The 12,501-nt window shown below is 42.6% G+C and overlaps 2 protein-coding genes across 8 annotated transcripts in view; both read left to right on the forward strand.

Annotated features, from left to right (window-relative positions):
• The first annotated feature begins 16 nt into the window (after positions 1-16).
• slc39a11 (solute carrier family 39 member 11) lies at positions 17-7,922 on the forward strand. Of its 2 annotated transcripts, none has more exons than XM_022236710.2 (10): positions 17-110; positions 265-462; positions 1,827-1,865; positions 2,394-2,561; positions 3,246-3,360; positions 3,471-3,641; positions 4,582-4,651; positions 5,531-5,629; positions 6,012-6,170; positions 6,556-7,922. In XM_022236710.2, exons 2-10 carry the CDS (start codon positions 355-357, stop codon positions 6,632-6,634), a joined length of 1,008 nt encoding a protein of 335 aa, XP_022092402.2. In that variant the 5' UTR covers positions 17-110; positions 265-354; the 3' UTR covers positions 6,635-7,922. The 2 variants fall into 2 exon arrangements, with proteins under 2 accessions (XP_022092402.2, XP_086994891.1); XM_087138765.1 differs by having other exon boundaries at positions 23-114.
• A 1,438-nt stretch (positions 7,923-9,360) lies between these two features.
• The window catches only part of LOC110980221 (centromere protein P-like), a 124,427-nt gene continuing 121,286 nt past the window's right edge, over positions 9,361-12,501 (forward strand). For 3 of the 6 annotated variants that reach the window (XM_087138643.1, XM_087138642.1, XM_087138641.1), the window contains exon 1: positions 9,361-9,957. The gene's annotated coding sequence lies outside the window, so the exon portion shown is untranslated. The remainder of the gene's footprint in view (positions 9,958-12,501) is intronic. The other 3 variants (XM_087138640.1, XM_022236684.2, XM_022236682.2) reach the window with 1 other exon arrangement.

Genomic DNA, 12,501 nt, shown 5'->3' on the forward strand with positions numbered 1-12,501 from the left:
GGCCTCTTGGTGGCGCCATATCAATTGCCCGGTGTGCACGATCGTACGTATGTGTAAATACGCAGACGGACGTACGGTCCAGGGTGTGTGCCTTATGCGCAAGTATATATGTGGGTTTATATCCGTTTACTTTATTGATTACTGACTGAATGTACACGTTGGCTATTGACTCTTCCGAAATAGAGAAAGTGAAAGTTTATCAGGTGCAGTGCATTTTCTGTGATTATTACCCAGCTTACTGATTCGTTTTTTGATTTGTTGTAGCCACAGAAACGGTTGAACCGTTTGGGAGAACCAGCGGCGTTGAAACAGATTCCTCTACCGTGGGATCGAGCCCCTCTCTCTTCCCTGACGATGATACAAGGCTACGGTCCAGTTACTCAGGCGTTGCTTGGGACTTTGTTTACATGGGGCGTTACTGCAGCTGGCGCTGGACTTGTGTTTGTATTTTCCAGTGGAAAAGTAAGTGAATAATGAGCAAAATCAGTACCCTTACTGGCATGACTGGCCCTAGACAGAACTGTGTGATAAGTGGAGCGTCAGTTTTCCCCTTTTTTGATTTTGGACAGGATCGTCATACTAACGCTCCACGACATTACGCATAGCATATAGTAAGGTGAAAACAGTTCTCAAAAATTCCAAAGACTCACCAAAAATACCTTTTTCACCACCTACTGGCTTTCTTAACCCCTTGACGATGGAAAATTTTTTCCGAAAGCCAATTCCAAAAATTCCAGCCTCGCTTGGCCATGAAGGCCGCCTGCCAAACCGCAAATTCTCGGTTTGTGGCCCTGCGTGCTCTGCATGCTTTGATTTACACGGTGAAAAGGCTCATTGTTCAGTGGTATGCGACTCTACTCACGCTTCCACATTCCCGTTGCCTCTTTTCAAAGTGGGGGCTATTGTGAAGCTGGTGATTATCATGCAAATTCAGTCTTCTCATTTCTGGGCTACACACAAAGGCCAAACACCATAAATACAAGAGCCATGGTCTGCTTTCTTTCACTGTGTTCGCTCAAGTGTGGGCAAAAAATAATAGCTGAAAAGCGGGCTGAGGATCTCAATTTTTACGGCGGCTCTTACCATCTCGCGGCACAAAGGGGTTAAATGCCAAAGGAAAATTTGGGGGATTTTAGTGATATTTGTCACAGATGATGTCCACCGCACTCCCACGGGCATGACGGGGTGGACATCGAATCCCACAGTTCTGGGGGTACGGGTACAAAGTCCGGACAACACATTCATTGAAAACATTCATGAGGTCGAAATTAACTCAGGCCAGTAGCAAACAACGAACCTCAGTTTTGGATGTAACCATGGTAACTTAGGCCCACTTCATGTTGATTTGAAAAAGGGCAACAAATTAACAGGAGAGATCTTCATGGGATAAAATGAATGAAAAAGTTCCGTATACGCACAACACTTGATGCCCCTATGCACAAACCTATGAGACTTGTCTGAAAAAGTGCTTCCTAAGTAAAAGCTTCGGAATTCTCCTTGCTAAATTTCCACTTTTGGGGACATGTTACCATTTTCTAACGGCTGTTATATCCAGGGAAAATTTATAAGTGTTGCTCATATTTGGAACTGTTTCCAAATTAATTTCTGATTCTAACCTGTATTAAAATTGCTTTGTAATGATTACCATCTGACCGTTGCCCAATCTTTCATTCAAAAATTGATCAAATCTGCAAGATAGGCTAGTAAAATAGTGCTTTTGCCATCTACAGATTGAGCAGGGCAGTCTAGGCAGAACTTTGTGAACAGTAGCTTATCTTGACTCTTAGTTGATCCATTGTCTTCAAAACAATTTTATCTCTTGACAGAGGCGAATTCTGGATGGTAGCTTGGGTTTTGCTGCAGGGGTGAGACATTTTCATTCCTTTTGGGAAACATCAAAATCATGAATTTTGCTCAAAAAGAAAGACTCTGCAGTTATCTTGTTATGCACAAAGGCAACATCTGTCCACTCACGAGGCATGCAGTCCAGCTGTCAATTTAGGCATTGGTTTCGTTTGAAGTTGAAGTCCGTCAGAACCAATCTGGCCCTCAGGCCAATGTTTATGTCCCGTTCGCTTAGCATGAAATGACTGAGAATATTTCTATCTCCCCCTCCCATGGATGGGATGCCAGGCCATTGCAGGTTGAATTCTGGTACCCATGTGTACTCCTAGATGGAGAGAGGCAACTAAGTGGCTTGCCTAGGGCCACAACGTATGGTCAGCACTGAGCTTGATTCAAAGTTCATCGGCTGAGCACAAGTAAACTTTTCCCCTTGGATAATAAGAGAGTTACCAAAATTCCAGCATTGTTGACAATGGACATTTATTCTAACAATAAACTTTAATGCAGGTGATGCTTTGTAAAGCGTCTTATGTCGAACTCTTTCACAGGTAATGCTGGCTGCATCCTATTGGTCGCTTCTAGCACCTGCTATTGAGCTCGCCCAATTATCAGGGAATTATGGCACTGATGGTCAGTGGGCGTTCATCCCTGCAGCAGTTGGGTTCTTGATGGGAGCAGTCTTTGTTTATGGAGCTGATGTAGTGATGCCAGCACTGGTGAGAGTAGGGAAGTTGGTCTGGGATAAGTTGGGTGGGATCAGGCTCGGTTGGGTTACAGTTACACTAGACTGGGTGGGCTGGGCTTGTTTCTAGTGGGTTGGTTGGGTTGAATTGATTTGGGTAATAGGTTGGGCTGGGCTAGATTGGACAGGGCTGGGCTTGGTTCATATGGATTAGGCTGCATTTTGTTAGATTGGGTTGGAATGAACAGGGCAGGATTGTGCTTGACTGTGCTTAGTTTTCAATGGGTTGAAAAGTTGGTTGGATTAGGTTGGACTTGATTGGGTTTGTTTGGGCTAGGCTAGGATGTGCTTGGATTGGAATAGACCCGCTGAGCTTGGTTTTGATGAGATGGGATAGGTTAGGCTGTGCTGGGCTAGGCTTTTCTGGCAGGGCTGGACTTGGTTTTGATGGGATGGGATAGGTTAGGCTCTGCTGGGCTAGGCTTGTCTGGCAGGGCTGAGCTTGGCTTTGTTTTGATGGGATAGGTTGGGCTGTGCTGGGCTAAGCTTATCTGGCAGGGCTGGGCTTGGTTTTGATGAAATGGGCTCAGCTGGGTTGGAATGGACAGGGCAGTACTGTACTGGGGCAGTGCCTTCCTTGACTGCGTTGGGCTGGGTTGATTGGGCCATCCTAAGCTGTGTTAGGCTGAGCCAGATTACTTTCTGTGTTTTTCTCAAGGGTTCACCATCCACAGCCCTAGCCTTGCAGTCCCAACCCAAGATCCACGAAGAGACTGACCCCCCATTGACCTCTGTGTTAAGCAGTAGCAAAGATGAAGAAGCGGCGATCACCGGTGAGTGTGTTACACTGCACTTGTTCTTTCCTCTGATGGTCTTCATATTTCCTAATCCATCGGCCTTATGTTCTGTGTGTGATATTCTCAGACCTTTTCCCCATTTCCAGACTCGAGAGTAACTCAGCGAAGAAGGAAGATCTCAGGAACCAGCCCAAACGGTGATTTAGAACCACAGGGTCATGACCTCAAGGGTCAAGGGTCAAATTCCGAGCAAAGGCTCTTGACATGGAAGAGAATTTTACTACTCATCGTTGCCATCACTATTCATAACATTCCTGGTAAGCATGATTGACATTCTCCAGAAAAACGTGACTCGCTCTGCAAAAAAGGGTAATAAGTCGCGCGGTGCAAAAACATGTTACGGCCTGTTCCATTTGGAAAGAACAAAATTTCTTCAAAAATGTGATTTTTGTGTTTTTTCCTTTAATAGCATCTATAATATTTATTTTTTCAGAATTTGTGACTACAAACATGGATACTGATGAATAAAGATGAAAAATTGATCATTCAGCAGGAAATCCTAAAAAGCACTGTGTTTCCAAGCGCTACACGATATGAGCTTTTTCTCAAAAAGTGCTTTTATTGAATCTGAAAATGTGGATATACAAATGTCTGTATATCTCCGGTACGCAGGGCACTGCAGGGGTCATTCATGTATCAAATTGTAGCTTTTGATGTACAGAATCCGGCCATATCAAAAACTCATAGCCTGAATCTGGTGACTTATTACCCATTTTTGTGGAGCCGGTCACACATAGCACTTCACCACCGAAGTCGCTAAGTGCTTAATTTCTTATCCCTGCTCACTAAGCCATGAGATCCATTTCTGCACTGAGCAGCTCAAGATCACTACCCTCCCAGGTACCCATTTGTACTCCCGGGTAAAAAGAGGTACTTGTGGTTGGGTGTTTTTGCCCACACCCATCATATGGCACCCACACATCATCATGTGCGAGTCAAACACCTGAGGCACCCCAGGTACCCATTTGTACTCCCGGGTAAAAAGAGGTACATGTGGTTAGGTGTTTTTGCCCACACCCATCATGGCACCCACACATCATCATGTGCGAGTCAAACACCTGAGGCACCCCAGGTACCCATTTGTACTCCCGGGTAGAAAGAGGTACATGTGGTTAGGTGTTTTTGCCCACACCCATCATGGCACCCACACATCATCATGTGCGAGTCAAACACTTTTTTTTTCTTGATCTTTTGCAGAGGGTCTAGCTGTAGGGGTAGGATTTGGTGCTGTTGGGAAAACTCCATCTGCTACATTTGAAAGTGCTAGGTAATCTCTTTTCCTAGTGATATTTTGTTTGTTTATTGTGTGAATGACATGTTGAATTATATGTATTTCACACTTACTGCTCGTGTTAAATATTTAAAAATTCAATAATTAATGTACTGTTTAATTTGTCATGCTCTCTGTAAAAGTTTCTAAACACTTGCCCAAATGTCAGATTACCATTTCATTCGACATTTTCATTCAACACAGAGGTATTATTTAAAGTGGGATTTAAAGTGCTCTTGAAAGAAACCCAGTTCCAGGTGCATACCGCACCTGTATTAACAGTGCAGACTTCAAGGGGGTATTCCAATTATCACTAGACAGTCCAAAAGGTTTTGAGAAAACCGGGGGTGTTTGAAGTAGAGCAATAACAAACATAATTTAGGTGTTAAAACCGAGTTGAGTTCTGCCGTTATCAATTATCAGAAATATTCAAGATCAGAAACCCAATTTAAGGCAAAAATAAAAAGAGTTTGTCTCTGGTTAGACTGATATTCTAGGGTTTTCTCCAGGGTTGGATCGTGCAGACAATTGCAGACACATGTTGTCGAGTCATGGGACTAGACCAACTTTATTATGATTACAAGCTGACAACAAACAACTTTGTATCCATAATCTGCTATCATTGTCAACATCAATCTCGTTGGGATCTATCGCCCTGAGTAAAAGATTGAGCTGCCCGTAAAAATGCTTAGGCAGTGCAGCAACAGAGGGCACTGTTGCAGCTCTCGAAAAGAAAAGATTGACGTGCATGCTTGAAATCGACGCGCGTGCTGACCAAAGACGAAAGATTTTTTTTTCTTTGGCCTCACAAATTTAACAAATGTCCCATCTCGTAATAGATCTTTATGATGAATGTTGGTTTGGGTTTTGTGACAGAAATTTAGCCATCGGGATTGGCATACAGAATTTCCCAGAAGGCCTTGCTGTCAGTCTTCCCCTTCGAGGATCTGGTTACTCCACATGGATGAGCTTTTGGTGAGTAGGACAATGAAGGTTGTGTTGCTGGCAAGTGAGTGTGCTAATGTCAACTTTAGTAGCTGTAGTGAGAAGGAGGTTGAGGGATTTAGAGAGAAAACGTTTATGAAATGTTATTTGACCAAGTTGAAAAGGTCGTCTGAATTCATTCGAAGGCCGTGAGTTACATAGCGTATTTTTTTGGCAGAGCATTCCCCCTGATGCCCATATCTGTCTCAGCTTTGTCAGTTTTTGGACGTGCTCAGGCCTTGTCCAAATCTTTCTGTCGAGGTCTAGGTCTTAAGTTTACGACCACTCCAAATATGTAGCTCCGGAAGCTCTGGAAACTCATTCAGGTATGGCCTTACACTCTTGATTTCTATATCCTTTGTTTGCCTTCAAGGTACGGACAGCTAAGTGGGATGGTCGAACCATTGGCAGCTGTGGTGGGTGCTGTCGCCGTGGTAATCGCTGAGCCAATTCTACCCTTTGCCTTATCATTTGCAGCAGGCGCAATGGTTTACGTCGTTGCCGACGACATACTCCCAGAAGCACAAACAAGGTAGAGATAACATTGTCGGATGTTTAAGTGATCCCCCAAGTCATGTTCCCATAATTTCTGCTGCATTTATTTTCATTTAATTCAGTTTTTTCTTATTCCTCAATCTAGATTTTCTTCCTTAGAGATAAGCAGCAAAATTCGATCATTTTTAACCCTTACCCCAAGGGTGTCTGTAAAATCATATTGAAATCCAAGGATTTGGTATTGTAAGGGCCAATTGAGATGCTTTCTTGCTGTGTTGCAGTGCTGTTAACTTCATAACAAAACCCATGAAATAGTTTCTCAGAAAATGAAGACCTCCAGCCTCCTCTATTTGAAGTCCAGTTTTTCTTAATTTTATTCTTTCGTTCAACGTGTTCTCCTGTTTTTTCTTGATTTGTTTCAGCGGCAACGGTTTACTAGCTTCCTGGGGGACTATTGTAGGTTTCATCATCATGATGTCACTAGATGTCGGCCTTGGATAACTTCCAATCAACCATCACCCTGTCCCGCTCTCTGTCCCTCACTACCTATGCACCAATCACCTCTACCTCACCCTACGTCATTACACCCAGAACCAGGATTAAGGCTAGGCCTAAGGCACCGGTAGTCTATGGCCCCACTCTGCCTGAGGCCCCGGCATCAATTTTGTAGCACTTAAGTCTTGCATTTCTTGATGATGTCAAGCTGTTCTAAGTTTTGTAGAAGCTATTTGGAAGCTTTTCCCACATCGAAAATTCAAATAGAGATGCGGAAACTCTTGTGTGATGTTGTGGAATTCTTGTAGGCTCTCAGAATCTTCAAAGGCCCTCAAAATTTTTGTTGGCTGCAAGTTTTTCCCTGGGCCTAGACCCAGTGCCTTCTGTGCCTAGTGGATAATCCTTTCCAACACCTTCCTCCTGTCCACACCTTGAATAACCCCCTGGGGAGAGACAAGAAACAACTTGGATGAAGAAAGAAGCAATGCCTTGTTGATCTCGATGTTTTTCCTTCCGTTTGTCGCGATTTTCAAAGAGAGTTACACAGCATGAAATGATATGTACCAGAATTACTTACCTTATTTTTTAAGTTTTTTTTTGTGCACTGAGGCAATGACGTTTAGGCAGATTATGATTTTCAAGCTGTTAATTTGTTTTTCCAGTTTCAAGTTTTTTTTTTAATATTTTCTTCTCTCATAACTTCCTTTGTCTGTTGTCTAGTCTTGGGTTTCATTTATGCTTATTGTGATTATTAAACTTTGACAGATGTACATTTACAATATTTCTAATTGCTGGTGGTGGATTTTTTTTTCATGTGTACATGTACTTCGAAGCAATTTATAGCTTGATACTGAAAAAAATTGTTTTATTACTGAGGGGTTTCTGCTCAAAGAGGTTGTACTTAAAACTCCTTAATGAGAACCGCACAAGTACTGTGAAGAAAAATGAGTGTCTTTAGTACTTTATTTTTGAAATATCCCAACATTTACTTTAGTACAAATGCTAATTATTAATAAAGAGAGTGCTTTACCTAGACCCCCTCCCCAAAACCTCTTACCCCATCTCGGCCCTATCCACAGCATATCCCTCCCCGCCCTCCCCCAAGAAATCAGTTTGTTATTACTGTTACCGTGTTTTGTTACTATTCTAATTTAAGCCGCACCCGTTTCGTTTTTCATACATTCAGGTTGGCTGGCCTGATTCTAGAAGTAGCTATCTTCGAAACTGATATCATGTTGTCGTCGGTGTATATTTTGTTGATTTGAGTGGGCAATAAATTGGTTTAATTTAGAGAGACGGGCGTGACCATCGCTTGTTGTGTCCCGACATTGCGCTTGATTCTGTGGCGTCGAAGTGTCCTTGCAGCCGTATTTGTCAGACTGCTTATCCATTCCCGCTGTTAAATGGCTGCCCTGCCTTTAAATTTGGGATCCATCTTTCCCCGTTCCTGTTACATCTGGCGTATGATTTTTTTTAATGTTTAGAGCTCATTCTTTTATTTCCAAGATTGGATAAGTATGTCAAATTACCTGTCAGACAAATAGAAATAGTTTGAAATCAATTTCACTGATATATCCCGTGTCACGGTGTACATGTCGGGTGTAGCAGAAATGGAAAAATGTCAAACGTCGGATGCGGACCCCAGATTTATAGAATGACCCCAAAAGGATCGAAGGTGGTACTGGTTACATGTCATATAAGCTGCCAGTAATTCGAATTGGTAAAGTTCGCAGAAATATACCACCACTGACTGGTGGGAGGTTTTGCCTTAAGATATTCATTTCTTCATTGCTTTTAAAAAGTAAGGGTGTATTTTCACCAAGTACTGTTTTAGTCATAGTATTTATTTGACGTTCTAATAGCTGCATGAGATTTTTTTCAAACACTTTGTGGATACGGCCAGCCTTAAATAGTTGACCCTTTAAAAAGTCCGAGTCGAGTGTGAGATGGAAAGAAGCCAATAGTGTCTAATTAATTAAGGTGCACATAAGGAGTACGAAAACGCCCTCGTGCTTTGATGTATAACCATGTTCTTATTCCTCCATGTGTATACATTTTCAAAAACTGAAAAATGTTTTCATCTCGTAAAACGATGTTATTTTGTTTCATTTTGTTTATCCGGTGTTCTGATAGCAGCGTGGGATTTGTAACACTTTGTGAATTATTGTTTTCCTTTCGCACCGACGACGGCAAGCCACTTGTATGAAAAACACGACTGTGACTTCAAAAGAGCATCTGGCAACTACCACATCCGTGTCCCTCGCTCTCCACTTTGAAAAAAAGGGAGGATCCGCTTTTCCAAAACAGGACATAACTGTCTTTGGTTGGTATTACTCACACCATGGAGGGTTTTACCACGATATTTTTCATATGCTCATAAGCCGTCAACAGGCACAGTCTTATACACTGTATAAGCCCAGCACGGTGAAATCCGGGTTTCGCATTTACCTCAGGGGCATTGTAACCTGTTGTTTGGGTTTCCCCATGCCCGCTTCAAACAGGTGCCCAATTAGTAACAACCTGTGCAGTACACGGGTCATCGGTATGTCAAGTATGTGGACCACATCGACGCTATCGCTTGGTCCCGTGCGTTCGCATGTCGGGAAATCGCTCGCGGGATTCAGTATCATGCATGCCATCCGCTCCTGTGCGCATGCGGGGTTCTGTTCCAAATTGGAGACGAAAGTCCGAATGCAAGTCAGCGAGCCCAACAACTGAGGCTTGGGGGTCGGGGCGTAACCGCTCCGTCAATGACAATTTACCGGTGAGTGCATCTGGAGAGACGGGGGATTGTACAGTGGGTCACACTTGATGAGGTTGACCAAGGAATTTACCGTCAACACATGGTGTGTACACACCTGGGAGCCTTGCCAAAGCAGTCGGACTACTCTGGATCGGTTGTTCCGAACTTATGGATTTTCATTGCGCTTGCTAATACTGGAATCTAAATGAAGTTTAAGACAAATTCTGCAGCAGCTGTGGAAATGTGCAATTCCTCTACGTTTCCATGGAGCATACAGCAAGGGAACAATTTGGAGATGCTCGTAAACAGTATTCTGTTGTGAAGGAAAATTGGCTGTGGGATTTAACAAGTGCTTATGGGGACCTATTTCACGCGATGGGCCTGGATCTTCTCTTCATCAAGATCGTCGTCCTCCCTCATGTTTCTCAACCACGACTGTCACGACTGTTGCTGTAGCGTTGCTAAGATACGCACCTTGCATGCCTTGTGTCCGGAACAATTGCAATGAGGTGCTCTCAATTAAAAGTGATGTTGCATTCATCAGAATATGGCAGAGCCGGCGTCTTGGGTTTGATTGGTAGTAGGGGTAAGTAAATTACAACCTGTTCAGCCTTGTTTCTCCTCAGCTCGTGTTTTGCTCTGGGGAAATTTTTAAAAGTGAAGATATGTTACACTGTTAATGAATGCAAACTCATTTCTATTAACCTTTCTTGCACTTCCCCGAAAGCACAGACATGACAGAACCTTATTTTATGTCGTATAGTGACGTCAGCAATACGTGGAATCGGGTTTGCACTGTGATGATGAGCATTCCTCGGTTTCAGCTTCGGTGATTGGGGTTCGAATTCCAACCACGTCGACACGTGAATTGTTTTATTAAATCTTCGATCACTCCCTACCCATTTATGTTGGTTTTCCGGAATACCTTCCTGGGGCTTTCCTCCCAGCTCTAATCTTGGATAGCCTCTTCTTCCTTTCAGGGTTTTTTCCACTTAAACAGCTGGGCGTAAAGCAGAGAGATTTAAATTAAAAATAATACTAAAAGCTGAAAAAGTATGTGAGAATAATGCATGTATTGACCATGGAAAATTTTATCCGTTTGAGGACTGAAAATTTTCAGTTAAGCACTATCTTGAAACATTTACTCGGCCATAAATGCTGACACCGTGCACGATATGGGGCCAATGGGTATCCCACACTCTAGACTATTGTTACTTAACACATCCCCCTAGAAGTATGTAAAGAAATCCTGAGATTCCGATCAAACAATGACCAACACAAAGGCGGGGGGGTTCTCTCCGCCCCATATCTTGCATCATTTGTAAATGCTGGCCGGCGATGAAGCATACCTGGATCATGTGGATATTTCCACATGGCACGCAGGATGAAAAGGAAAGAGCTAAATCCAGCGGAATTTCCACAGAGAGGGAAACAAACTTGCTTCAGTCCTTGTCTCTCCCTGTATTTTTGCAATCCCTGTTGAGATGGTTGTTAATGAATGACACATCAAGGGTGGCTATTTTTAGAAGGCGCAGTGGTTCGTTGCTCCATGGGGACTTGATGCAAGTCGACTTTTTCCGCTGAAGTTGTTTATCACTTGGGTTACATCGCGTGCCACCGGGACTAGGGTCAGGATGAATGAGCCATTATGCTTCGAGGGGGTATGGTCCACGTTCCTTCGGGTACCAATAAAGGGCAACAAACTTGGGTGAGGTGGGGTGGTAAACAGCGCTTCTGAATGGAGCGAGTGTAGTGTTCAAGTCGGCAGGGGGGAATTTGGATGAAAACTGAGATGTCACGGTGAAAAATGACGAAGCTGACCGAAGAAGTTCGTTCAGTCTTTTCCTTCCTCCATGGTGTAACTTAGAAACAAACAGGCTTAGATTTGTAATCTGTCCGGCTCTGTTTGTTTTGTTTGGTTTGGTTTAAAGCATTTTGATTCAAACCCAATTTGGGTTGACTTGTATTTGAAATTTTAAAGTTTGCAATTAATACAAAAACTGAAGTTCCGCATTGAGTGAAATTTTCTTTATGAAAAGAATACAATACGAAATGCTTGATTTTGTACTATCAGTACGAAGCGGCGAGATCGTAGCTACAATTAGGCTTTTATTCTATAAATCTAAAACTTTTTCTTCAATTTTACACAGTCTTTAGTTGATTGGGGATAACATTAAATTCGATATCACATTACCATGATAACATCCAAGACTCCATCAGAAATACAAATAGTAGAAAGGAAATGAGATGAAAAAACCAACCCAACCCAACCCAACCTAACCTAACCCAATCCAACCCAACCACAACCCCAACCAAACAACACAACACAACAACAGTAATTAATTAACAAACTGGTGAATATGCACTGGGAGGATGAGTTTGTTCCAATGTAGCTAGATAGCGTCGTCAGTTTCTTTTTAATTTAAGCTCCCGGCCAATGGAGCCTGAGATTGACTCCTGATGGCGCGCTTCCGGAACCCTTGGATAGAAAAAAATAACGTGCAAAAATTTTAGAATTTTTAGTATTTTTTGTTAAGTTCCGTCTTAAAATCTCAACTTGTAATAAGGCCCGTTGTAAAATATTTGCCAACAACGGGCCTACCAATTTACTGAAACTAAAAATTACCTGACCTAAAAGAGAAATATCCTGCCAAAATTTACCTGTCACTTCCAAAAATCTAAAAATAAAAATACATGAAAAACAGTGCAATTCGGTGGTCTCATGCGCAGATGAACAGTTTCGGAATTATACTTGGTATATGGTATTTAACCTTTCGGTGAAACCCTAAATAAAAGCAGACCAAACTATCTTAAGGATTTTGTAATCTATAAGGAAATAAACTGAAAGCAATAACCTGCTTTGGGGCCGTCCATAAAGTACATATTTGTACGCATGGGGAGGGGGCTGGTGGTGCCATTGCGTACACCATGCGCACAGAGGTGTGTGTGGGGGTTCATCCCAGTGCGTACCGTACGCAAAATACGCTTACTCATGCAAATAAATACTGTAGAATCAGCTTTAATGCGTCGAAATTCAAACACAGTATCCAACGGAAGCGTACTACTGCCAACGCAAAAAAATATTTTAGCTCGTTTAAATGACACAGTTGTCTTGTTTCAACGACATATC

The sequence above is a fragment of the Acanthaster planci genome, linkage group LG07 (genome assembly GCF_054643075.1).
Source record: "Acanthaster planci isolate LZ-2023a linkage group LG07, COTS_SCS, whole genome shotgun sequence".
Classification (NCBI taxonomy): Eukaryota; Metazoa; Echinodermata; class Asteroidea; order Valvatida; family Acanthasteridae; genus Acanthaster; species Acanthaster planci.

Bases quoted from the DNA above. Each gene is read 5' to 3' on its own strand.
- slc39a11 (XM_087138765.1), top strand. The intron at 463-1,826 runs GTAAGTGAATAA...ATCTCTTGACAG, and splicing joins TTGTATTTTCCAGTGGAAAA to AGGCGAATTCTGGATGGTAG. The intron at 2,562-3,245 runs GTGAGAGTAGGG...GTTTTTCTCAAG, and splicing joins ATGTAGTGATGCCAGCACTG to GGTTCACCATCCACAGCCCT.